This window comes from Melanerpes formicivorus, unplaced genomic scaffold (genome assembly GCF_026170545.1).
Source record: "Melanerpes formicivorus ecotype bairdi unplaced genomic scaffold, bMelFor1.0.p_v2 SCAF_77, whole genome shotgun sequence".
Classification (NCBI taxonomy): Eukaryota; Metazoa; Chordata; class Aves; order Piciformes; family Picidae; genus Melanerpes; species Melanerpes formicivorus.
The window spans coordinates 2,664,429-2,690,747 of NW_027142429.1; the positions used below are offsets into that span (position 1 = coordinate 2,664,429).

The following is a 26,319-nucleotide window of genomic DNA, read 5'->3' on the forward strand; positions in this document are numbered from 1 at the left end:
GGGATGAGCTGAACTCTGAGTCTGTAGTAAACAGCAGGCTCTGTTACAAAGGCTTGGTGGCTTTTCTTGTAGAGATTTCAAATGAAGGAGAACCCACCACATCCTTAAGCAAATTGTTTTGGTGGTTTACTTACCCTAGTTGTGTCTATTTTTAACTTGCAACCATTGGCTCTCTGCCTGCTTTTGCTGGCCAGCAAAACAGGAGTCCTGCCTCCTCAAACCCTTCTGCTTCTCCACTGTGATTAAAACACTCTCTTGATCTTTGCTTGGGTAAACTGAGTTGGCTGAACTTCCCCACTCCTTCCCTGTGAGATCTGGAGGCATTTTTGTAGCTGTCTTCCAGCCCTTTCTTTTCTTTGCCAGTGGTCTTTTGGAGGTATAGAAGCTGGAGCTGGGAGGGAGGCTTTTCATCAAGCTGCATCAAAGAGTGGTATCCATTTCCTGCTTTTGGACAAATCTTCTTTGTTTGTGAATCTTGTGATCATATTAGTGCTCCCAGCCAGTGGGTATGGAGCCAGTGTTCAATTAAGGCTTTGGGATCATGCTAAAAGCCAGCTCCAAGTTGCTCCTGACCAGGGTAGAAAGCATCACTTCAGTTTTTATTCACTACTGTGAGATCAGTCAGACCTGAACCCCCCAGGACTGTTTTAGGAAACATTGATTCATCCCCACCCCCATTTATTTTATTGCTAGTGGTACTGCTGTCTCCTTCAGAATGGTTTGGGTGGGAAGGGACCTTTAAAGCTCATCCAGTCCAATCCCCCTGCAGCCAGCAGGAACAGCTGCAACTAGAGCAGGTTGCTCAGAGCCCTAAACAACCTGATCTGGAATGGTTCCAGGGATGGGACCTCTTCTATCTCTCTGGGCAGCCTGGAGCAGGGCCTCACCTCCCTTGTGTCAAACATTTCTCCCTTCTCTCCAGTCTAAATCTTTTAGTTTCAAACCATCCCTCAATGTCCTGTCCTGGCAGGCCCTGTTCAAAGGTCTGTCCCCAGCTTTCTGCTCAGCCCCTTTAAGTAACTGAAGGCCACAAGAAGTTCTCCAATAAGAAAATGTCTGCTGCTGGATCAAGCAGAGCTGCTTGACCCCAGCTTTGTTATCAGCCTCTTTAACTGCTTGAAAGGCCACCAGGAGGTGTTCCTGGAGCCTTCTGGTCATTGAAGAAGGGAGCAAATAACAGTCTCACAGAATTGCTAAGGTTGGAAGAGACCTCGAGGATCATCGAGTCCAAGCTGTCACCACAGACCTCATGACTAAACCATGGCACCAAGTGCCACATCCAATCCCCTCTTGAACACCTCCAGGGACAAGGACTCCACCACCTCCCCAGGCAGCACATTCCAATAACAAACGACTCGCTCAGTGAAGAACTTTCTCCTCACCTCGAGTCTAAACCTCCCCTGGCACAGCTTGAGACTGTGTCCTCTTGTTCTGGTGCTGCTTGCCTAGGAGAAGAGACCAACCCTCACCTGGCTACAGCCACCTTTCAGGTAGTTGTAGAGGGCAATGAAGTCACCCCTGAGCCTCCTCCAGGCTAAGCAACCCCAGCTCCCTCAGCCTCTCCTCACAGGGCTGTGCTCCAGACCCCTCCCCACCTTTCTTGCCCTTCTCTGGACACCTTCAAGTCTCTCAATGTCCTTCTTGAACTGAGGAGCCCAGAACTGGACACAGGACTCAAGGTGTGGCCTCAGCAGTGCTGAGCACAGGGCACAAGGACTTCCCTGCTCCTGCTGGCCACACTGTTCCTGATGCAGGCCAGGATGCCCTTGGCCCTCTTGGCCACCTGGGCACACTGCTGGCTCATGTTCAGGCAGCTGTCAATCAGCACCCCCAGGTCCCTCTCTGTTTGGCTGCTCTCAGCCACTCTGCCCCCAGCCTGTAGCTCTGCCTGGGGTTGCTGTGGCCAAAGTGCAGCCCCTGGCACTTGGACTTGTTGAATGCCATCCTGTTGGCCTCTGCACTTCTGTCCAGTTGGTCGAGGTCCCTCTGCAGAGCCTTTCTAACCTCTAACTGACCAACATCTGCTCCCAGTTTGGGGTCATCTGCAGATTTGCTGATGACTGACTCCATCCCCTCCTCCAGATCATCAATGAAGATGTTAAAGAGGCTGGGGCCCAGCACTGATCCCTGGGGGACGCCACTGGTGCCTGGAACCTTGAGCTAGGGACACCTTCCTGTTAGCAAAGCAGCTGGAGAAGAAACTGTGCCTTCAATTGTGTGAGGCAGTTTTTAATCCCATTCCTACAATGACTGAGTGAGGCTGAGTGGCTGACAGTTGGTAATCACATTAATACAATCAAGGGAGCCCATCCTGTGCCCACTGGAGGCAGATGTGGTGATGAGCACATCCAAGAGGGCCAAAAGTCTGTCATGTAAACACAGCCATCCTGATCAACCAGACACAGCAGCTCATGCAGCCAGCAACTTCATCTGGGGCTTTCATTATGAGGCTGTATTGATTAGCATAAATTACTCTTCATTCCTGATTGAATGTTGTCTCTTCCAGCTTTGTGCTTCTCCTCTCCAGGGTCTTTCAGTACTTTTTGTGTCTTCAGAGCTGTCTGTACTTGCCCAGTGTCCAAGAAAGTGTGAAAAAAGAGAACTGTGAGCAAATACTGCAGCTGCATTGCAAGTTACTTGGGCTTGTGTGCTACAAAGCTGGGCTTCAGGAGGTGGTATTTGGACTAGATTGTGTCTCTGTATCAGTCCAAGATGTGAAGACATCCAACTCCTGTCCAAATATGGCACAGATTGTATATTGTCAGGCTTTCCTGCCTGGTTATGGATGACTCTCCTCTCCTCATTGAATAACATTGTCTGAGCTTCATCTGTTCCTAATTATATGCAAATAGCCTTCTTTTGTCCTTCTGGTGCTCATCAGGCCTGTCCTCATTACTGCTTCACTTCCATTCACTGCAAGATCTTGCAGAAGCCAAGCAGCTAATGGGGTTCAAAGCTGCACTTGGGTTGGAGACTGTTGCTGTGGTGGTTGCTAATGCTCCACAGCCATTAGGCAATGGTTTCTGGAGTTGCTAGGGAAGGTTGGACCATGGTGGCTGTGAAGATGGTGTTGAGTGAGGGATACTGAGGACTTTGTCACCTTGTTCTTTCTGTTTCTTGGTCACTGGCCAAGGCACCAAGACACTGTGCTCCAGATCTTTGGGGCTGTGGCAGAGCTTCATCTGTGAGGTTGGTTTAAGATGGAGCAGGGCAAGATTTGCATCGAAGACAGGCAGTGGAACAGGATAGCAGACCCTTGCAAGCCTGTCCCTCTTCTTGCCTGCTTCCTTGGGAGTGCTGGAGGCCAGGGAGCGTGCCAGGAGTGTGGTGTTGATGGGTCTGCTGAGCAACAACCCAGGGAGATGGAGGTGTTGCTTTTGTACTGCAGCCCCTTGGTATGGGTGTAGCCCAAGAGCAGGAAGGGAGAAAGCTGGTACCAGCTCTTGGGAGGGTAAAACAAAGCTCCCACATCTGGAGGTGTGAAGGCAGCCTGAAAGCAGTTTGTGAATCACTTCACCTCAGTGTGAAGTATGTGGAGCTGTACCTTGGATGAGAGGGTGCCCTTGCTTAGGTGAGAGAACAGAACAGAATAGAATAGAACAGAATAGAATAGAATAGACCAGACCAGACCAGGTTGGAAGAGACCTTCAAGATCATCGTGTCCAACCTATCATCCAACACCACCTAATCAACTAACCCATGGCACCAAGCACCCTGTCAAGTCTCCTCCTGAACACCTCCAGTGATGGGGACTCCACCACCTCCCTGGGCAGCCCATTCCACTGGGCAATCACTCTCTCTGTGTAAAACTTCCTCCTAATCTCCAGCCTGAACCTCCCCTAGTGCAGCCTGAGACTGTGGCCTCTTGTTCTGGTGCTGGTTGCCTGGGAGAAGAGACCAACCTCTGCCTGTTAGGTTGGACATCAGGAAGAAGTTCTGCACAGTGAGGTTGGTGAGAGACTGGAATAGGTTGCTCAGGGTTGTGGTTGAAGCATCATCCCTGGAGACACTCAAAATTGGACTTGCTGTGGCCCTATGCAGCCTGATCTAGTTGGAGGTGTCCCTGCTGCCTGCAGGGGGTTTGGACAAGATGACCTTTGAGGCTCTCTTCCAACCTGATGCAATCTGTGAATCTGAACACTCAGCTCAGCCCAAGGTGGGCTGTGGGCTCTGTGCCGATGGCAGAGGATGGCTGCTCCTCATCCCTCTGCTCTGCTGCAGGCATCTCTCTCTCTGCTGATCCTGCTTTGATGGGTTCCTGCATCCAGTGGGAAGCTGTTGGAAGGCTTGGTGATGTCTGGAGTCACTGATTTGGGTGTTCTGTTGATTTCTTTGGGGATTCTTTTGTGAGTCTGTGCCAGCAAATCCCTGTGGCTCGATGGAGGCTTGAGCTGAGCCTTCCTCCTGACCCACTCATCTCTCCTCTTCTCCCTAGGTGCACTGTAACAACATGTTCTCCAAGGGGGTGAAGATCTTCCAGAGGGTGGAGTGCCTGTTCAAGCCACGGCTGATTGCAGAGTGGGAGCCTGAGCCTGTGGGGGTGGCAACCGTCCTGGATGACAAAAACCCCAGCGCCAGGTTCGTGACCGTGCCGCTCCACCACCGCGTGGGCAAAGCCATCCTCTGCCGCTTCTACTTCGCTGACACCTGGATGATGATGAGTGAGATTTCCTTCCAGTCAGGTGAGTGTCCTCCCAGGGAGCAAAAGGGGGTGTGGAGGTGCAGGGTGAACACAAGTGTAGAGGCACTGTGGGGCTATGTGATGGGAAGGTGGAGGCAGGAGGAGCAAGAGGGGCAGAAGAGCAATGCAGAGATCATGAAGTCCAACCTATCCTCCAACACCATCTGATCAACTAAGCCATGGCTCCAAGTGCCCCATCCAGGCTCTTCCTAAACATCTCCAGGGATGGTGACTCCACCACCTCCCTGGGCAGCACATTCCCATGGGCAATCACTCTCTCTGTGTAGAACTTCTTCCTAACATCCAACCTAAACCTCCCCTGGCACAGCCTGAGACTGTGTCCTCTTGTTCTGGTGCTGCTTGCCTGGGAGAAGAGACCAACACCCAGCTGGCTACAACCTCCCTGCAGGGAGTTGGAGAGAGCAAGAAGGTCTCCCCTGAGCCTCCTCTTCTCCAGGCTAAGCAACCCCCAGCTCCCTCAGCCTCTCCTCACAGGGCTGTGCTCCAGACCCCTCCCCAGCTTTCTTGCCCTTCTCTGGGCACCTTCCAGCAGCTCAACATCTTTCCTAACCTGAGGAGCCCAGAACTGGACACAGGACTCAAGGTGTGGCCTCAGCAGTGCTGAGCACAGGGCACAAGGACTTCCCTGCTCCTGCTGGCTACACTCTTCCTGCTGCAGGCCAGGATGCCCTTGTCCCTCTTGGCTGCCTGGGCACACTGCTGGCTCATGTTCAGCTGCTGTCAACCATTACGCCCAGGTCCCTTTCTGCCTGGCTGCTCTCAGCCACTCTGACCCCAGCCTGTAGCACTGCCTGGGGTTGTTGTGGCCAAAATGTAGAACCTGGCACTTAGATGTGCTCAGTCTCATGCTCTTGGCCTCTGCCCATCTGTCCAGCCTGGTAACGTCCCTCTGCAGAGCTCTCCTACCCTCTAGCAGACCAACTCCTGCCCTAGGCAGACTCTGGCTGTAGCCTGGCATGATGATTCTTAGAATTATGCTGAAATGGGAAAAAAAGCTCTTGCTCAGAAAAAAATTCTGTGCAGTGAGGGTGGTTAGGCACTGGAACAGGTTGTGGCTGCCTCTTCCCTGGAGGTGTTGAAGGCCAGGCTGGATGAGGCCTTGAGCAAGCTGGGCTGGGGGGAGGTGTCGCTGCCCATGGCAGGGGGTTGGAACTGGATGATCTTTAAGCTCCCTTCCAACCTAAACTGTTCTATGAATTTATGAATCTAGTCCCCCATGTCTGGCCAAGGTCAGCGAGGGTCCTGCAGGCCCTGGGGTCTGCTGTGGTCAGGGGGTTGTGCATGCAGCTCAGCAGAGAGGCTCAGCCCTGCCGGGCAGTGCTGGGGGAGCAGGTTCATGCCCTGCTGTGTGTGTCTCGGCCCTGTCTGTATGGGAGGGCAGGGAGGGGTGGTGGTTGGGGGTGGCAGGATCCATGGGCAGGAGCAGAGAGGTTGGTTGCTGGACTGACACCTTGCCTCCCACAGACATGGAGAGTGTCAATCCCAGTTTGGTTACAGCAGCCACAAGCACGACAGATCTCCTGGAACCGGAGCGCAACGCTACGGAGGGGACCTGGGGTAAGGACTCTTGTCACTTAGCTCTGCCCAGGGCTCAAGTGCCCCAGGGGATTGCACACTAACAGCCCAGTTAACATCCTCTTCCCCTCTTTCTGGAGCTCTGGGTATGGCCTGGTTATTGTCCTCATGCAAAGTCCTCCAAGCCTCAGCTGTTTCTTCTTCCCTCCCTGGCTGAGGCAGCCTGAGGGCAAGTGGGCTGAAGGAGTGTGTACAGGAAGGGAAACTGAAAACTGTCTGCTTTAACAGGGATCAGTGCAGGAATCTGCTCCAATGCTAAGAGCAGTCCTCGACTGCAGAGGCTCTCTGCATGAATCTTAGCTGCAAGCCTCCAGATGAGAACTTCTGATCAGAGCAGAATGTGACCACAGCTCATGCTAATGCTCAGGAAGCTGCCTGAGACCTTCTCTGTGGCACGCTGTAGGAAGGGACATGCTGGAAGTTAGCCAGCATGGGTAACAAACCTGTGCTCTAACTCCTCTTCCTTCCTCTGTGATTGCAGAAACCACCTCTTCTGTAACCAGCACGTGGATAGGGGAGAAAGCAGATGACTCCAGTACCTCCATCCTTGTGGGCTGTCTTGTGGCTATTATTCTTCTGCTCCTGATGATTATAATCATCATTCTTTGGAAGCAATATGTTCAGAAGAGGCTGGAGAAGGTAACGTGAGGAGGCTGCTCTGCAGACACGCGGGCAGTGCTAAGCATTAACCCTAATTGCATGGAAAGCACAGGGTTTCCTCGGCTCCACACAGCAGCTACAACTGCTCTCACAGCAGGGGAGGATGCCAGGCCCATCCAAGATGTTACTGGAAATGGCTGTGGTCGCAGCCAATGCATTACTTAACGAGTGAGCAGTGCCTCAGCAATGTTCCTCTCTCTTTTGCAGGCCCCACGTCGGATCCTGGAGGAGGATGCCACAGTTCGCCTCTCCTTCTACAGCTACACCATTGCCAACAACCAGACCCAGATCCACCAGTCAAATCCCACCTATGAGCGTGCTTTCCCACTGGATCTGGAATACCACCAGCCAGCTACACTGCTCCAGAAGCTTCCAGAGCTCTCCCAAAGTGCAGAGGACTCAGGTAATCATCAGGCTGAAGAAGCTGTGTTTGTTCCTTCATGATTTCCCTCGGGTTTTAACCTGCACCACATCTCTGTGGCCTAAGTGGTGATCTCTGCAGCACAGCAGTAACCAAGGGAGCCAAGACAAGATTCTGAAGCTCCAGAAACTTCTTAGCATGTAACTTTGGCAGCTGGAGCCCCAGCCCCCCCTTCATTCTTCTCTTTGGAGCCAGGTCATCTTTAAAGAGCTGGGTTTGGCCATCTCACACTTGTAGGTCATACTAAGCTCTTACCAGAGAGGAGTTTGTGCAGACATCAGCTTTAAGTGCAGGATGAGCTTGAGAAGAAGGGAGTTGCTTCACCTTAAAAAAATGAGGAGGAAAGTTAGTTCAAAAGTATTCAGTGGCCCCCTGAAACACATCCCTGGGGAGGCACTGGCTCCCAGGGCCTGCAGTGATAGGACAAGGGACAGTGGTTTGAAATGAGAGCAGAGCAGATTTAGATTGGATGTTAGGAACAGGTTCTGCTGGAACACTGCAACAGGTTGCCCAGGGAAGTAGTTGAGGCTCCATTCCTGGAGCTCTGCAAGGTCAGGCTTGACAAGGCTCTGAGCAGCCTGATCTAGTGGTCCCTGCTGACTGCAGTGGGGGTTGGACTGGATGACCTTTGGAGGACCCTTCCAACACAAAGCATTCTATAGTCTCATAGCTCTTTGGCAGTGGAGTTGCTGCCTGCAGCACTCCTGGGCTGTCCAAGCTGGCTGCTGGAGGAGACCTTTAGCACCTTGTCCTGCAGCAAGAGCTCTTTGAAATTCCTTCAGCAGGGGGAAAGGCAGCAGAGAATTGGCAGTGGTGCCCTGGCTTCCAGCCCCTGGGGAGCTTCTGGCTGAAGGCAGAAGGGAATGTTTTCAGCAGTGTTTTGTCCTGAGTGATGGCAGTGCTGCATTCCTCAAGCACTGCCTAGTTGCTAAGATGGAGCATTATACTGCACAGGGAGATTAGCTGGGATTGAGTCAGGCTGTGAATTTGAAGCAGGATGAATGTTCTGTGTGATACTCAGCACACAGACTTCCATCACAAAGAGCTACCCCACGGTGCTGATGGGAATAAGCTGCCAGGGGTAGCTCAGCCTCCTAACAGGGGACATGCAAAATGGAAACTCCCATCAGTTCTTACTGCAGAAGGGAACCCAGAGCAAGCCTGATGTTGCAACCAGCATCCCTATGTCAGGTAAGGGGAACAGATCATGATCAGGATGAATCACAGACAGGAAATCACTTTGGACTCCATGTCTGGGCAGGAACTGGAGCTCTCCTAACCAGCTGGAGCAGGCAGTGTTCAGCACGACTTCACTGGCACCTCACAGGCATCCTGCTGTCTGCAGCCTGTGCCTTGTTCTGCCTGAAGCTCTGCTTAAAACAGAGGTTTCCATCTGGGACAAGCTGGCAGGCACACAGCTAGGCTGAATTCCCAGGGGTCTGCAGAACTGAGAGGAGTGGAAGCTGAGCCCTGCTGCTTTCAACTGTGTCTGACTCCACCTGTCTCTGGCTTCCCCTTAGTGTGCAGTGGGGACTACGCTGAGCCCGACCTGACCAAGTCCACTCCTCACCAAGGCTTTCAGAACAATGTTCCTCACTATGCTGAAACAGATATTGTCCACCTGCAAGGTGTGACAGGCAACAACATGTATGCAGTGCCAGCCCTCACTGTGGATTCCCTCACCAAAAAGGACATCTCGGTAGGGGAATTCCCACGGCAGCAGCTGCGGCTGAAGGAGAAGCTGGGAGAAGGACAGTTTGGAGAGGTACAGCTCTTCTCTTCCACTTTCCCTCCAACAGAAAGGTGGTGCCTGGCAGAGATGAATCTTCTGAGCTGCCTCTCTGGCACTGCTTCATCCTTGGGGGCTGAGGGCTCTGTGGGGAGGCCTATGGATGTTGTGGGGCAGGCTGTGGATGTGGTCTACCTGGACCTCAGCAAGGCCTTTGACACCGACCCCATAGCAAACTCCTGGCCAAGCTGTCAGCCCATGGCTTGGACAGCAGCTCTCTGAGCTGGGTTAGGAACTGGCTGGAGGCTGAGCCCAGAGAGTGGTGGTGAATGGTGCCACAGCCAGATGGCAGCCAGTCAGTAGTGGAGTCCCCGAGGGATCAGTGCTGGGCCCTGTGCTCTTTAACATCTTCATTAATGATCTGGATGAGGACATTGAGTCCATCAGCAGTACATTTGCAGATGACACCAAGCTGGGGGCAGGAGTTGATCTGCTGGAGGGTAGACAGGCTCTGCAGAGGGACCTGGACAGGTTGGACAGATGGGCAGAGTCCAAGGGCAGGAGATTGAGCACATCCAAGTGCCAGGGGCTGCACTTTGGCCACAACAACCCCAGGCAGAGCTACAGGCTGGGGTCAGAGTGGCTGAGAGCAGCCAGGCAGAGAGGGACCTGGGGGTGCTGGTCGATGGTAGGCTGAACATGAGCCTGCAGTGTGCTCAGGCAGCCAAGAGGGCCAATGGCATCCTGGCCTGCATCAGGAAGAGTGTGGCCAGCAGGAGCAGGGAGGTCATTCTGCCCCTGTACACTGCACTGCTTAGGCCACACCTTGAGTCCTGTGTCCAGTTCTGGGCTCCTCAGGTTAGGAAGGAGGTTGACTTGCTGGAAGGTGTCCAGAGAAGGGCAACAAAGTTGGGGAGGGGTCTGGAGCACAGCCCTGTGAGGAGAGGCTGAGGGAGCTGGGGTTGCTTAGCCTGGAGAAGAGGAGACTCGGGGTAACCTTATCACTCTCTCCAACTCCCTGAAGGGAGGTTGTAGCCAGGTGGGGGTTGGTCTCTTCTCCCAGGCACCCAGTACCAGAACAAGAGGACACAGTCTCAAGCTGTGCCAGGGGAGGTTCAGGTTGGATGTTAGGAAGAAGCTCTACACAGAGAGAGTGATTGCCCATTGGAATGGGCTGCCCAGGGAGGTGGTGGAGTCACCATCAGTGGAGGTGCTCAGGAGGAGACTTGATGGGGTGCTTGGTGCCATGGGTTAGTTGTTTAGGTGGTGTTGGATTGGTTGATGGGTTGGACACAATGATCTTGAAGGTCTCTTCCAACCTGGTTTGGTTTATTCATATCAGTGTTTTATTTATGATGTGTCTTTGATGGTGGTGTCCCTTAGGACAGGCTTCAGAGAGCCCCAGTCTGCACCTGGGGGGCTGCAGCTTGGGACCCCAAGCCCTCCTCAACAGATGAGCTGTGCCACCTTCTTCTGTTCAGTGTCTGTATCCCTGGTTATGAACTTAAAAGGCCCAGGGGTGGGAGTTCAGACTGTCCTGGTCTTCTGTGGACATCTCAAATGTGTGATGGTGTCCTGGTGTGAGGGCAGGCAGACCCTCTCTTGCCCCTGAAAGGGACAAAAGAATGGCACTCATCACACAAATGGATTGCAAAAGTGATGGAAAGTTTAAATGGAAAGCAGTAAATGCTTTACAGAAGCTACAAGCACAGTGAGAGATGAATCCCAAAGCCTGCAGAGTCTCCTATGGCACACCCAAAGGCTCCCAACACTTCCCTTCTCCCTCTCCTTTTGGGTATACCCAAAACCCCCAGGGCTCTTTCTTCCCCCCCACTACTGCTAGGCTGGTCTCAGGCTGGTCAGGTCTGAGACTGCTTCCCCCTTTCTCCTCCTGGCATTAGCCCCAGCCAGGCCTAAGAGGCCTTGAGATAACTCCCCCAGCATTACCCAACAGGGAGCACCTCCCAGGAGAGCAGAGAGGGGAAGAAAGAGGAAGAGAAAGACTTTGCAGATGGATTTATAGGGGGCAGGATATGATGGGTATGAAATAGGCTGTTTCCTGTCTCCACCTTATTGGGTTGGACACTGTGGACACCAGAGGTGTAACTTATGTGGCAGGAACAGGAGGGACCCAGCCTGAACTGCCACAGATGGCTATCACCCACCTTTAGGCACACGAGTTTGACAGCTCTGGTGATGGCTTTGGCCAGGACAGATTGATCCTGGCTGTGAAATGCTTTCCCATCCATGGAAAAAGATGGAGCTTCTGGTGGGGCTCTGCAGGCTGGCCCAAGCACTCTGATGCCCTCAGATTCTCTGGCACTGCTGCTTGCTGAAGCCCCAGTTTGTCAGAAGCCTCAGGTTCATGCATCTGTCACCTGCCAAGCTTTCCCTTTACTCCTTGAGCCCCCTTCAAGCTGTGAACATCTTCACCTCATCCCTTCTTTTCCCTGCTTCATTTCCACAATATCCCTAGCTCCATACTGAGCAGGTCCTTCCCCTCTCCTGTTCCCACTCTCCCACTGTCTCTCTTTTTCCTTCCCAGCTTTTGCTCACTTTAAGGCTTAAGTTCTACCTCTCTGTTAGTTGTTGACAAAGTGCAGCCCTTTGCTGACTGTTTCCTTCCCTGAGGAGCCCATCTTTGCAGTTCCTCCTTTCTGAGAGCACACCTCCTCTGCCCCAGCCCCTTCTCCATCCCACTCCCTTCATTCTGGATCATTCCATGTATTGGCAATGTGCCAATGTCCTCAGCCTCTTCACCTGGCTGTCAGTGTAGCTGTTGCCTGGATCCTGCCCTCTCTTGGGCTGTGCTCTGAAAGTGGAAGGGAGTGTTGTGGGTTTTTCCTTTCCCCTCATTATTTTGCTTCTGGTTGCTCCTTCCTTCTTCTTCCTGTCCTCATAATATCTGTCAAAGATTTTCCTCCTCCTCCTTTGTGTTGTCAAACAGCCCCAGCCAGGCTGCTCCGTTTTCCTTGCAGACTGATTCAGAGCCTGTTCCTTTCCTCACACCCACAGACTCTTTCCCTCATGTTTCCAAAGGTGCTGCCTTGTGTTCCCTGTCTCTCCTCCTCACCTCCTTAGTCTTTACCAAGCTGGACATCTTCATAATGCTCTGCTCTGCCCTGGTGTGTGCAGTCTTGCTTCTAGAAACATGGCTCATGGTGTTTTTCACCTCTCCACTCAGAGCTTCCTTTCCTTTCCAACTTTTTTCCTTCCTTGCTCCTTACTCATCCTCTGCCCGGGCTCAGTGACACCTCACCTGTACCACACATGCTCAGAACCCTGCTTCTTTCCTCTTCCTGCTGTGCTCTGACCACAGCAGATTTCATTCTCCAGGTAACTGCAGCATCATCCCTGTGCTTCTGGGTCTGTCCCCTTTTGTGTGCTGTCTCCCTTTTTCCCCCCTCACCATGCTTGTCACACGAGCTCTTGCTGCTTTCCTCATACAAAATTCATTTGGCTCCCATTACATTCCTCTCCCTGCTTGCAAGTCTTTGACACTTCCAGTTTGCTCCCTTCCTCCAGTCCTTTTTCCTGCCCCCCCACCCCCCCACCCCCCCTCAGGTCTGTCTTCTTTCCCCTGCCCAGCATCTCTTGCCCAGTTCTCCATGGGAAGATACACTCAGCTGACTTCTGAAGCAGGTTTCTTGTCACTCCCTTTTGATGGAAGCCTGGCAGAGATTTAGGGTTTCTTCATTTCTTAAGCTGAATCACAGTCTCACAGTCTCACTAAGGTTGGAAGAGACCTCGAGGATCATCGAGTCCAACCTATCAACACAGACCTCATGCCTAGACCATGGCACCAAGTGCCACATCCAATCCCCTCTGGAACACCTCCAGGGATGGGGACTCCACCACCTCCCTGGGCAGCACATTCCAATAACAAACGACTCGCTCGGTGAAGAACTTTCTCCTCGCCTCAAGTCTAAACCTCCCCTGGCACAGCTTGAGACTGTGTCCTCTTGTTCTGGTGCTGCTTGCCTGGGAGAAGAGACCAACCCCTTCCTGGCTACAGCCACCTTTCAGGTAGTTGTAGAGGGCAATGAGGTCTCCCCTGAGCCTCCTCTTCTCCAGTCTAAGCAACCCCAGCTCCCTCAGCCTCTCCTCACAGGGCTGTGTTCAAGGCCTCTCCCCAGCTTTGTTGCCCTTCTCTGGACACCTTCAAGTCTCTCAATGTCCTTCTTAAACTGAGGGGCCCAGAACTGGACACAGGACTCTAAGTGTGGCCTAAGTAGTGCTGAGCACAGGGCACAAGGACTTCCCTGCTCCTGCTGGCCACACTGTTCCTGATGCAGGCCAGGATGCCCTTGGCCTTCTTGGCCACCTGGGCACACTGCTGGCTCATATTCAGGCAGCTGTCAATCAGCACCCCCAGGTCCCTCTCTGTTTGGCTGCTCTCAGCCACTCTGACCCCAGCCTGTAGCTCTGCCTGGGGTTGTTGTGACCAAAGTGCAGCCCCTAGCACTTGGATGTGTTCAATCTCCTGCCCTTGGACTCTGCCCATCTGTCCAGTTGGTCGAGGTCCCTCTGCAGAGCTTTTACTGCCCTCTAACTGACCAACATCTGCTCCTAACTTTGTGTCATCTGCACATTTACTGATGACTGACTCGACCCCCTCATCCAGATCATCAATGAAGATGTTAAAGAGCACAGGGCCCAGCACTGCTCCCTGGGGCACACCACTGGTGCCTGGCTGCCAGCTGGCTGTGGCACCAATCACCACCACTCTCTGGGCTCAGCCTCCAGCCAGTTCCTAACCCAGCCCAGAGTGTAGTGGTCCAAGCCATGAGCTGGCAGCTTAGACAGCAGTTTGCTGTGGGGGATGGTGTCAAAGGCCTTGCTGCAGTCCAGGCAGACCACATCCACAGCCTGCCCCATATCCACCAGGCAGTCACCTGATCATAGAAGGAGATCAGGTTATGCTCCTCAGAGAATTCATCTCTGGGTATATACACAGGGGAGAGGCTCACATCACACACACAGGGACAGGCACACACTTCTCTCTCTCTCTCTTTCTTTCCTTTTGTTCCTTTTTCCCCCCTGAGGAAAAGAGGACTTTGGGTAGCTGTCTGGGATTCCTGGATGCTCCTCAGTGAAGCTTGAGCAGTGACTGAAGGCTGCAGGGCAGTTCTGGACTTGTATGGCTGCAGTGTTGTGCTGTACTTGCCAGACCTGCTGCAGCTGTGCTGCTTTTGTGCACATGCAGAGGAAAGCAGACAGCCCCAGGCCCAGTGGCCATCCTGAACGTCTCTCCCATCTTCCCAGGGTGGTTTGGACTCTCCCAGGAGGCTACTGGACAACTCTGCAGTAAATTCAGTTAGTTTGCTGCCCAGGGAGGTGGTGGAGTCTCCATCTTTGGAGGTGTTTGAAAAACAGACTGGATGAGACACTTGGAGCCATGGCTTAGTTTTCAGGAGGTGTTAGGTATTAGGTTGGACTTGATGATCTCTGAGGTCTTTTCCAACCTGATTGATTCTATGGTTCAGTGTGTTGGGGAAGCATCAGGCTGCAAGCCACATGTTCCTGTGTCCATGTGTGTATGTAGGAGGTGCAGTGAGGTGGGGCTTGGTCTCTTCTCCCCAGTATCAGGTGATAGGACAAGAGGAAATGGCCTGGAATTGTGCCAGGGGAGGGCTGGGTTGGAGATGAGGATAGATGCCTTTGCTGCAAGAGTGGTCAGGGACTGGCACAGGCTGCCCAGGGAGGTGGTGGAGTCCCCAGCCCTGGAGGGGTTCAAGAAACCTGTGGTCATGGCACTGGGGGCCATGGCTTGGTGGCCATGGTGGGGTTTGGTTGATGATTGGTGTGGATGATCTCTGAGGCCTTCTCCAACCCAAATCATTCTATGACTCTGTGCTTATATTGTATGAGCACATCTTGTCCAGGATCTAGGGCCGGACTGGGGACTGGTTCTGATGTGTCACCTTCAGTGGGTCATTCATTTGGTCATTCTGCTGGCAGTGACCCAACTCATGGCCTCAATCTGACATTACTGGGGAATCTCCTTCTCTGGAGATACTCAAAACCTGCCTGGCTGTGTTCCTGTGTGAGCTGCCCTGGGTGCTCCTGCTCTGGCAGGGGGGTTGGACTGGCTGAGCTTTGGAGGTCCCTTCCGACCCCTAACATGCTGTGATTCCTCTGGTTTTCTGCCTGAGGACAACAGTCTGCCTTCTGTCCTGCAGGTGCACCTGTGTGAAGCTGATGGGCTGCTGGAATTCCTAGGAGTCTCCTCCACAGAGTTCACTCACCAGCCTGTCCTTGTGGCCGTGAAAATGCTGAGGTCAGACGTCAACAAGACAGCCAGGTAAGGACATGCCCAGTGCCCACCAGCTGAGGAGGAGAGAAAATCCCCCCTGGGGTCTTCTGCAGGAGTGTCATAGAGTCATAGAACTGTCAGGGCTGGAAGGGAGCTCAAGGATCAGCCAGTTCCCAACCCCCCTGCCATGGCCAGGGACACCTCACACTACAGCAGGTTGCTCACAGCCACATCCAGCCTGGCTGCAAACACCTCCAGGGATGAGGCTTCCACCACCTCCCTGGGCAACCTGTGCCAGGCTCTCACCACCCTCCTGGGGAACAACTTCTTCCTAACATCCAATCTCAATCACCCCACTTCTAGTTCTGCTCCATCCCCCTCCAGTCCTGAGGAGAGAGCCTTGGGGGTGCTGGGGGCGGAGAAGCTCACCAGGAGCTCTCAGTGTGCACTTGCAGCCCAGAAAGCCAATCAGATCCTGGGCTGCAGCAGGAGAAGTGTGGCCAGCAGGGCAAGGGAGGTGATTCTCCCCCTCTGCTCAGCTCTGGGGAGACCCCACCTGCAGTACTGCCTCCAGTTCTGGAGCCCCTGTGGCAAGAGGGATCTGGAGGTGCTGGAAGGTGTCCAGAGCAGGGCTAGGAGGATGAGCAGAGGGCTGGAGCACCTCTCCTATGAGGACAGACTGAAGGAGTTGGGGCTGTTCAGTCTGCAGAAGAGAAGGCTCCCAGGTGACCTCATTGTGGCCTTCCAGTATCTGAAGGGGGCTACAGGAAGGCTGGGGAGGGTCTGCTCAGGATCTCAGGGAGTGATAGGACTAGGGGGAATGGAATGAAGCTGGAGGTGGGGAGATTGAGGCTGGAGGGGAGGAGGAAGTTCTTCCCCATGAGAGTGGTGAAGCCCTGGAATGGGTTGTCCAGGGAGGTGTTTGAGGCCCTGTCCCTGGAGGTGTTTAAGGCCAGGCTGGATGAGGCTCTGGGCAGCCTGATCTAGTGTGGGGTGTCCCTGCCCATGGCAGGGGGGTTGGAACTAGCTGATCCTTGTGGTCCCTTCCAACCCTGACTGATACTATACTATACTATACTATCACTCCCTGACACCCTCAAAAGTCCCTCCCCAGCTTTCTTGGAGCCCCCTTCAGATACTGGAAGGCCACAAGGAGGTCTCCTTGGAGCCTTCTTTTCTCCAGACTGTTCTGGATTATGTCCTGTGTGGTCCTGTGGGGCCAGGAGTGGGCCCTGGGAAGGAGCATGGTGTGAGGCTGCAGTGCTGCGCTGGGGGGAAGGCGCTGATGCTGAGCACCAGCACAGCTTTCAGACCTGCTGGGCAACCTCTCTGAGCTGAGAGTCTCTTATGTGCCCCTTCTGCTTTCCTTAGCCAAAGAGCTGAGGATCTGAGCCTGTGTTTTCTGTTGTGCAAGGAATGATTTCCTGAAGGAGATCAAGATCATGTCACGGCTGAAGAACCCCAACATCATCCGGCTGCTGGGGGTGTGCGTGCGGGACGACCCCCTCTGCATGATCACCGAGTACATGGAGAACGGAGACCTCAACCAGTTCCTCTCCCAGAGGGAGATCTACAGCAAATTTGCCATTTCAAACAATATTCCCTGTGTCAGGTAAGAGGAGTTCAGAGAATCACAGAATTGCCAGGGTTGGAAAGGACCTCAAGGCTCAGCCAGTCCCAGCCCCCCTGCCATGGGCAGGGACACCTCACACCACAGCAGGTTGCTCACAGCCACATCCAGCCTGGCTGCAAACACCTCCAGGCAGGAGGCTTCCACCACCTCCCTGGGCAGCCTGTGCCAGGCTCTCACCACCCTCATGGGGAACAACTTCTTCCTAACATCCAATCTCAATCTCCCTATTTCTAGTTTTGCTCCATCCCCCCCAGTCCTATTACTCCCTGTCACCCTCAAAAGTCCCTCCCCAGCTTTCTTGGAGCCCCCAACACATACTGGGAGGCCACAATTAGGTCTCCTCAGAGCCTTCTCTTCTCCAGACTGAACAACCCCAACTCCCTCAGTCTGTCCTCACAGCAGAGCAGCTCCAGCCCTCTGCTCATCCTCCTGGCCCTTCTCTGGACACCTTCCAGCACCTCCAGATCCTTCCTGGCACAGAGGCTCCAGAACTGGACACAGAGCTCCAGCTGTGGTCTCACCAGTGTGGAGCAGAGGGGGAGAGTCCCCTCCCTGGCCCTGCTGGCCACACTTCTCTTGCTGCAGCCCAGGCTCTGCTTGGCTCTCTGGGCTGCCAGTGCTCACTGCTGGCTCCTGTTGAGCTTCTCCTCCCCCTGCACCCCCAAGGCCTTTTCTTTAGGGCTGCTCTCCAGCCAGTCCCTGCCCAGCCTGTATCAGTGCTTGGGATTGCCCCAACCCAGATGCCCTTGGTCTTGTTGAACCTCATGAGGTTGGCTTATGCCCAGCTCTCCAGCCTGTCCAGGTCCCTCTGGATGGATCCCTTCCCTCCAGCTGTCTGCTGCACCACACAGCTTGGTGTCATCAGCAAACCTGCTGAGGCTGCACTCAGTGCCACTGTCCATGGCACCCACAGAGATGCTGAACACACATCATGGAATGGTAGGGGTTGGAAGGGACCTCTCTAGAGCTCATCTGGATCCACCCCTCGTGAGATCTTTCTCTATATAAGAGCCAGCAATACAGAATGAAAATCATAGAATCAGGGAATGCTTCCAGTTGGAAAGAGACCTTAAAAATCATCTGGTTCCAACCCCCCTCCATGAGCAGGGACATCTTCCCCTTGCTGCCTGTCTCTGGGATGAATCAGCAGTGCAGAGCTCCTGGTTCCAACTGCTGTGCTTGCCAGGTGCTGATTAGAGAGAGCAGATTTAGGTTGGGTGTTCGGAGGAAGCTCTTTACCATGAGTGTAGTGGAACACAGCAACAGGTTGCCCAGGGAGGTGGTTGAGGCTCCATCCCTGGAGATATCCAAGGTGAGGCTGTAGAGGGTTCTGGGCAGCCTGATCCTAGTGGAGGATGTCCCTGCTGACTGCAGGGTGGGTTGGACAAGATGACCTTTGGAGGTCTCTTCCAACCCAAACCGTTCTATGGTCTCCCTCTAGCCCCAGCCATTACCACAGCACATGCTGTGGGCACTGGTCCTGCCTTGTGTGGGAAGCTGTTCTGGAGGCCTCTGGAGGTTTGCATTCCCATGAAGTGTCCCTGGCCACAGTGACCACCTTGGGCATGCTGCTTGCTGCTGAGACCATCTGTTTACCTTGGTGGGCTTGCATCGCTGATTTCAGCAGCAGGGGAAGCCAACTGCAGCCCAGCAGGAATTTTGGGATGAAAGCCAAGAATGTGCCTTAGGGTTTTGAGAAGGTTCAGATGGCTTCTGGAGGGCTAAAATGAAAAGACTCCTACGTGAGGGGAGGCTGAGTGTGGAGCTTCAGTGAGGAAGGATTTCATCAGCCAGCAGAAGGAGAATACTTGGCAAAGGAAGCCCTTTGCTGTCAGAGGTGGCATTTGTCTCCCTCCTCTGTGGAAGGATGCAGTCTCATGCAAAGGCAGCCCCAGTGCTGCAGAGATCCTTTCCCCAGAGGAGGGCTGTGTGTGGGACTGATGTGCTCTGCACTGATCTGCTGCTGCTGCTTGGCTCAGCCTTGGCATGGACCTCCCCAAAGGATCAGAGTTGGGTCTAGTTTCAGAACTGGGCAGTAGTTAGGGTCAGTTCTGTTGATGGACTGCACAGGAGCTGGCTTGGCCTTGCCATGGGGAGACACCAGCAGCATTCCTGCCAGGTAGCTGGCAGTGGGCAGTAGTCCTGTTGGGCATCCTGCAGTCACAGCACAGCAGATCTGTAGGGTGAGACAGGATTTGCAGCAGGCTACAAACACATCCCAGCCCTCTCCAGTGCCCTGCACATCTGAAACAGCTTTCATCTTTAGACTTGGGGGTCTAGTCCCTGGGCAAAGCCTCAAACTGTCCTCCTTTATCTCTTCCTCATCTCTTATCTGACTTTAGCTCTGGCACTCCCATTCTCCCTGCTTGGTTTCTATTACTTGGCTCTGCCTCTAGTTTTTCTTCTCTCTGGCTGATCCTTCAGCCTCTCCTTTGTCCCTTCCAGCCAGCTAGAGTTTCAGGTTGAAGGAGGCTGGTGTGAACTAGCTCAGGCATCTGTCTGCAAGGGGAGGTGTTTACTGAGGGTGGAATGAACTCCCCTGCCAAGGAGTGCAGCTTGTCTCTGCTGGTGCCTGTAGGGATCTGCCTGACATGGCAAGGTCCAACTATCCCACCTGCCTCTGGAGCCTGGGATTCAGTGGCCAATGTGGTGCCCAGCCCTTCCCTGCAGGGAGGTCACATATTTCTAAGTCTTTGTGGCTCACTGGTGTTTGAAATGCACCTCCCTGCTGTGCCTCTGGCTGGCTGGCAAGCCATGAGGAGGAGTCTGCTGAGAGGTGTCTCCTGTCCTGCCCCTCTGCCTGCAGAGCCAAAAGGGACCTGCTGAGAATAGAATATGGAATAGAATAGAATAGAATAGACCAGACCAGACCAGGTTGGAAGAGGCCTTCAAGATCATCATGTCCAACCCATCAACCAATCCAACACCACCTAAACAACTAACCCATGGCACCAAGCACCCCATCAAGTCTCCTCCTGAACACCTCCAGGGATGGTGACTCCACCACCTCCCCAGGCAGCCCATTCCAAAGGGCAATCACTCCCTCTGTATAGAACTTGTTCCTAACATCCAGCCTAAACCTCCCCTGGTGCAGCCTGAGACTGTGTCCTCTTGTTCTGGTGCTGCTTGCCTGGGAGAAGAAACCAACCCCCACCTGGCTACAACCTCCCTTCAGGGAGTTGGAGAGAGCAATAAGGTCACTCCTGAGACTCCTCTTCTCCAGGCTAAGCAACCCCAGCTCCCTCAGCCTCTCCTCACAGGGATGTGCTCCAGACCCCTCCCCAGCTTTGTTGACCTTCTCTGGACACCTTCCAGCAAGTCAACCTCCTTCCTAACCTGAGGGGCCTAGAACTGGAGACAGGACTCAAGGTGTGGCCTGACCAGTGCAATGTACAGGGGCACAATGACTTCCCTGCTCCTGCTGGCCACACTGTTCCTGATGCAGGCCAGGATGCCCTTGGCCCTCTGGGCTGCCTGGGCACACTGCTGGCTCATGTTCAGCTGCTGTCAACCACTACCCCCAGGTCCCTCTCTGCCTGGCTGCTCTCAGCCACTCTGACCCCAGCCTGTAGCACTGCCTGGGGTTGTTGTGGCCAAAGTGCAGAACCTGGCACTTGGATGTGTTCAATCTCCTGCCCTTGGCCTCTGCCCATCTGCCCAGCCTGTCCAGGTCCCTCTGCAGAGCCTCTCTACCCTCCAGCAGATCAACTCCTGCCCCCAGCTTGCTGTCATCTGCACATTTACTGCTGATGGACTCAATGCCCTCATCCAGATGATCAATGAAGATGTTAAAGCGCATGAGGAGACCCTTCCAGCGTGCAGGGGGGACAGGGGGGGCCTGGGCTGCTCGAGTGGGGAGAGCAACAGCCTCAAGCAGGGAAAAGGAGGAGGTAGGGCCTTGGAGGCTGCACCCACTGATTGTCTTCCTTCCTTCTGTTGTGCTCTCTCCTGCTGCAGCCACTCCAACCTGCTGTACATGGCCACCCAGATTGCCTCGGGGATGAAGTACTTAGCGTCTCTGAACTTCGTGCACCGGGACCTGGCCACTCGCAACTGCCTGGTGGGGAACAGCCACACCATCAAGATTGCAGACTTTGGGATGAGCAGGAACCTCTACAGTGGAGACTACTACCGCATCCAGGGCAGGGCTGTGCTGCCCATCCGCTGGATGGCCTGGGAGAGCATCCTCCTGGTAGGCGCTGCGCCAAGCCTCCGCCTCACCCCTGCCCTGCCTTCTCCCTCTGCCCCTCCCTGCAGCAGTGGCACATCTCTGGCCCAGGCCCTCACAGCAGCAAAGGGCATGCTTGGGATGGTTTAAGCCTTAACTGGGAGTTAAGAGCTCAGATGGGGGCAAGGCTGAGAATCTCCCTCCCCCCTCCTCCCTCCCAACAGAGAGGGGAGAAAAGGAAGGAGCAAATCCACCAAGCAATAATTTGGAGTCAGCCAGGAAGTGGAGAAGTAAAGAGTTGTCTTTAAACAAAACCAAAACCAAATACATATATCTCAATAACAGGTAAGGTTCACAAGGGCAAGGAGCAAGGATGGATGGGAGGGGGACAAAGAGGAAGAATGCAAAACCAGTCTCTCTCTGAAGAGGCGCAGAGGCAGCAGGGAGAAGAGGCGCAGGGGCCGCAGGGAGAAGAGGCGCAGGGGCCACAGGGAGAAGAGGCACAGAGGCAGCAGGGGGAAGAGGCGCAGGGGCAGCAGGGAGAAGAGGCGCAGGGGCAGCAGGGAGAAGAGGCGCAGAGGCAGCAGGGAGAAGAGGCACAGGGGCCGCAGGGAGAAGAGGCGCAGGGGCCGCAGGGAGAAGAGGCGCAGGGGCCGCAGGGAGAAGAGGCGCAGGGGCCGCAGGGAGAAGAGGCGCAGGGGCAGCAGGGAGAAGAGGCGCAGGGGCAGCAGGGAGAAGAGGCGCAGGGGCAGCAGGGAGAAGAGGCGCAGGGGCCGCAGGGAGAAGAGGCGCAGGGGCCGCAGGGAGAAGAGGCACAGAGGCAGCAGGGAGAAGAGGCGCAGGGGCAGCAGGGAGAAGAGGCGCAGGGGCAGCAGGGAGAAGAGGCGCAGAGGCAGCAGGGAGAAGAGGCGCAGGGGCAGCAAGGAGAAGAGGCGCAGGGGCAGCAAGGAGAAGAGGCGCAGAGGCAGCAGGGAGAAGAGGCACAGGGGCCGCAGGGAGAAGAGGCGCAGGGGCCGCAGGGAGAAGAGGCGCAGGGGCAGCAGGGAGAAGAGGCGCAGGGGCCGCAGGGAGAAGAGGCGCAGGGGCAGCAGGGAGAAGAGGCGCAGGGGCAGCAGGGAGAAGAGGCGCAGAGGCAGCAGGGAGAAGAGGCGCAGGGGCAGCAGGGGGAAGAGGCGCAGGGGCAGCAGGGAGAAGAGGCGCAGGGGCAGCAGGGGGAAGAGGCGCAGGGGCAGCAGGGAGAAGAGGCGCAGGGGCCGCAGGGAGAAGAGGCGCAGAGGCAGCAGGGAGAAGAGGTGCAGGGGCAGCAGGGAGAAGAGGCGCAGGGGGCGCAGGGAGAAGAGGCGCAGGGGCCGCAGGGAGAAGAGGCGCAGGGGCCGCAGGGGGAAGAGGCGCAGGGGCCGCAGGGAGAAGAGGCGCAGGGGCAGCAGGGAGAAGAGGTGCAGGGGCAGCAGGGAGAAGAGGCGCAGGGGCAGCAGGGAGAAGAGGCGCAGGGGCAGCAGGGAGAAGAGGCGCAGGGGCCGCAGGGAGAAGAGGCACAGGGGCCCCAGGGAGAAGAGGCGCAGAGGCAGCAGGGAGAAGAGGCGCAGAGGCAGCAGGGAGAAGAGGTGCAGGGGCAGCAGGGAGAAGAGGCGCAGAGGCAGCAGGGAGAAGAGGCGCAGGGGCAGCAGGGAGAAGAGGCGCAGAGGCAGCAGGGAGAAGAGGCGCAGAGGCAGCAGGGAGAAGAGGCGCAGAGGCAGCAGGGAGAAGAGGCGCAGAGGCAGCAGGGAGAAGAGGTGCAGGGGCAGCAGGGAGAAGAGGCGCAGGGGCAGCAGGGAGAAGAGGCGCAGGGGCAGCAGAGAGAAGAGGCACAGGGGCCCCAGGGAGAAGAGGCGCAGAGGCAGCAGGGAGAAGAGGCGCAGAGGCAGCAGGGAGAAGAGGTGCAGGGGCAGCAGGGAGAAGAGGCGCAGAGGCAGCAGGGAGAAGAGGCGCAGGGGCAGCAGGGAGAAGAGGCGCAGGGGCCGCAGGGAGAAGAGGCACAGGGGCCCCAGGGAGAAGAGGCGCAGGGGCAGCAGGGAGAAGAGGCGCAGGGGCAGCAGGGAGAAGGGGCGCAGAGGCAGCAGGGAGAAGAGGCACAGAGGCAGCAGGGAGAAGGATCAGGCCCCACCACATGGCAGAGGAGCAGGAGGGCAGCTGCAGTAGCTCTCATCCAGGAGAGGCAGGAGCCAAAAGGAGGGCTGATGACTCCAATGCCTTCCCTTTTATACCCTAGCTGGGCAGGAAGGGGGGAGTGGAAGAGACTCAGCTTCCCAGGGGGAAAACACCCTGCAGGGAGGGCTGAGCACCCTCAAGCCCTCCCCCCTGTTTCCAGAATGGATGTTAACCCATCACAATGCTTACACCTGGCCCCAGCTGGGGAAGCCTTTTAGGCTGCACTGGGCACAACTCATCTTGAGAAAGGAGCTCCTGGCAAATAACAGCACAGCTCATGGCATATTTGGGATGGAAAGGGACCTTCAAAGGTCATCTTGTCCAGCCCCACAGCAGTCAGCAGGGAGAGGTTGCTCAGAGCCCCAGACAACCTGACCTGGAATGGTTCCAGAGATGGGGCAGCTCCCACTTCTCTGGGAAACCTCTGACAGGCTCTCACCACCCTTGGTGTCAAACATTTCTCCCTTCTCTCCAGTCTCAATCTCCCTCTTTTAGTTTCAAACCATCCCCCCTTGTCCTGTCACAGCAGGCCCTGCTCAAAAGTCTGTCCCCAGCTCTCTGCTCAGCCCTTGGAGCACTGCAAGGCCACCAGAAGCTCTCCCTGCAGCCTTCTCTTCTCCAGGCTGCACAACCCCAACTCTCTCAGCCTGGCCTCACAGCAGAGGGCTTCCAGCCCTGCCAGCACTGCTGTGGCCTCCTCTGGCCCTGCCCCAACAGGTCCCTGGCTGTGCTGTGCTGAGGACTCCAGAGCTGCCCCAGCACTGCAGGGGGATCTCAGGAGAGTGCAGCAGAGGGGCAGAAACCCTTCCCTCCACCTGCCACCTACACTGCTGGGGCCCCTTCCCAGGCTTGTCCTGGTGCCTCTGGATGGCTCCTGTCCTTCAGCCCTCATCTGAGGCCTAATCCCTGCTCTGTGCCTGGCATTCAGGATTCCTGCTGGCTCAGTCACTTTTCTGTAGTGATTCCCCCAGCTGCAAAGCTGAGAGGGTGGGGATGAAAACTCGAGTTTCAAGAAGCAAGTCTGGTTTTGAGGCTGGGGTTTTGGTTTTCATGTTTAAAGCTCCTGCTGTCTCCCCTTAAGAGACTGTTCAGGAGCCCAGACACATGCAGTCTGGAGGCAGGTCCTTAATGTTCAGCCCAATGTTTCTTTCTCAGACTAGTTGGTGAAGTCACCTGGCTGTACTGACTTACCACACACCCTGCAGAAGTTGTGATGCCCTCTGCTCTTGTGAGACCCCACTTGCAGTACTGTGTCCAGTCCTGGTGCTCCCAGCACAGGGCCATGGAACTGTTGGAGAGGGTCCAGAGGAGGCCACAAAGATGATCAGGGGGCTGGAGAACCTCCCCTATGGGGACAGGCTGGGAGAGTTGGGGCTGTTCAGTGTGGAGAAGGCTCCAGGGAGACCTCAGAGCAGCCTTTCAGTATCTGAAGGGGCTCCAGGAGAGCTGGGGAGGGACTCTAGACAAGGGCTGGGAGTGCCAGGCTGAGGAATGATGGCTTTGAGCTGGGAGAGGGGAGACTGAGAGTGGAGATGAGGAAGAAAGTCTTTGCCATGAGGGTGGTGAGACACTGGAGCAGGCTGCTCCAGGAAGTTGTGGCTGCTCCCTCCCTGGAGGTGTTCAAGGCTAGGTTGGATGAGGCCTTGAGCAGCCTGGGCTGGTGGGAGGTGTCCCATGGCAGGGGGGTGGAACTGGATGGTGTTTAAGGTCCTTTCCAACCCAAACCCTCCTAGGATGCTATCATAAGCCTGGGCAGTCTGTGTCTTGGCTGTTGTCTAGCCAAACAGGCCCTGCAGCCCCTGACTGTGTTCTGTTGCTTTCTGAGCAGTCTGTTTTGCTGTTTTCCTCCCTCAGCAGCACATTGTTCCCAGCACAGCCTGTCTGGCCACACTTCTGAAGACAGAAACCAGGGACAGCACGCAGACCGTCACTGACTCCTTGATGTGCTGAGATCCAAATTATCTTGGCTTTGCCCTGAGTCTGGAGTCTGCTCCAGCTCTGCTTTCACCCCAAGGGCTCCTCCCTGTTCAAAGGCTTTCCTGTGCTGTGCTGCTGTGTTTTGGGTGGAGGTAGGCAGCAGCTCCCCACCCCCCTGCCACACTTCTTTCTCCTAAGCTGCAGCTGGCTGGCTCTGCCCCTCTCTGAGGCTTGCCCTTTGTTTTGCAAGGTTTGCCCCAGTGAAAGCTGCACATTCTTAGAGCTGGGTCCCACAGATGTGCTGCTCCTGCCCCACACAGCAGCCATGTCACACCTCAGTCCCCTGTGCACTGCTGCCCAGCTCACCTGCTTTGCTCCCAGGCCCTTTCCCCAGCTGCGAGTTCTGCAACCTCCTCTCCAGCTGCAGAGGGTGGAGGCGAAATGCCTTTAGCTGAATGTGCCCTGTCAGCAGCCTGGGCTTACAACATCCTCTCTGTTCACAGGGCAAGTTCACCACAGCCAGTGATGTCTGGGCATTTGGGGTGACCCTGTGGGAGATGTTTGTCCTGTGCAAGGAGCAGCCCTACAGCCTGCTGTCCGACGAGCAAGTCATCGAGAACACCGGGGAGTTCTTCCGCAGCCAGGGCAGGCAGGTGAGAGAGCACATGGGACCTGCTCACCTCCAGCTCCACCTTCCCAGGGCCTTTCTGCTGCCCCCATGTCTGCTACTCATCTTCTCAAGTGTGTCCCACCTGCCTTCCCTCTTACCCAGGCTCACTGCACCAGCTTTCCTCTCTTGGAGTACCCCTGGAAGAATCTCTTGGCCCTGTCCAGTGCTTCTTCCTTATGCTGAGCCACTTCTGTTCCAGTCTGCCCTGTCCTCTGCTTTTCTGGGCTCTACTGTGCAGCCCTTTGGCTCTTTTCCTCTGTCAGATCTCTCTCCTGGAGCACAGCCCTGTGAGGAGAGGCTGAAGGAGCTGGGGTTGCTTAGCCTGGAGAGGAGGAAGCTCAGGGGAGACCTCCTTGCTCTCTCCAACTCCCTGAAGGGAGGTTGGAGCCAGGTGGGGGTTG

At 55.3% G+C, this 26,319-nt stretch overlaps 1 protein-coding gene across 6 annotated transcripts in view; it reads left to right on the plus strand.

Moving 5' to 3' along the window:
• Window positions 1-26,319, plus strand: part of LOC137454216 (discoidin domain-containing receptor 2-like) — a 92,572-nt gene that overhangs the window by 62,418 nt on the left and 3,835 nt on the right. For all 6 annotated transcript variants that reach the window (XM_068164186.1, XM_068164188.1, XM_068164190.1 and 3 more), the window contains exons 8-16: window positions 4,436-4,682; window positions 6,167-6,259; window positions 6,759-6,916; window positions 7,145-7,340; window positions 8,879-9,123; window positions 15,270-15,391; window positions 16,758-16,955; window positions 20,934-21,168; window positions 25,752-25,901. In XM_068164186.1, coding sequence (XP_068020287.1) covers window positions 4,436-4,682; window positions 6,167-6,259; window positions 6,759-6,916; window positions 7,145-7,340; window positions 8,879-9,123; window positions 15,270-15,391; window positions 16,758-16,955; window positions 20,934-21,168; window positions 25,752-25,901 — 1,644 coding nt within the window. The remainder of the gene's footprint in view (window positions 1-4,435; window positions 4,683-6,166; window positions 6,260-6,758; window positions 6,917-7,144; window positions 7,341-8,878; window positions 9,124-15,269; window positions 15,392-16,757; window positions 16,956-20,933; window positions 21,169-25,751; window positions 25,902-26,319) is intronic.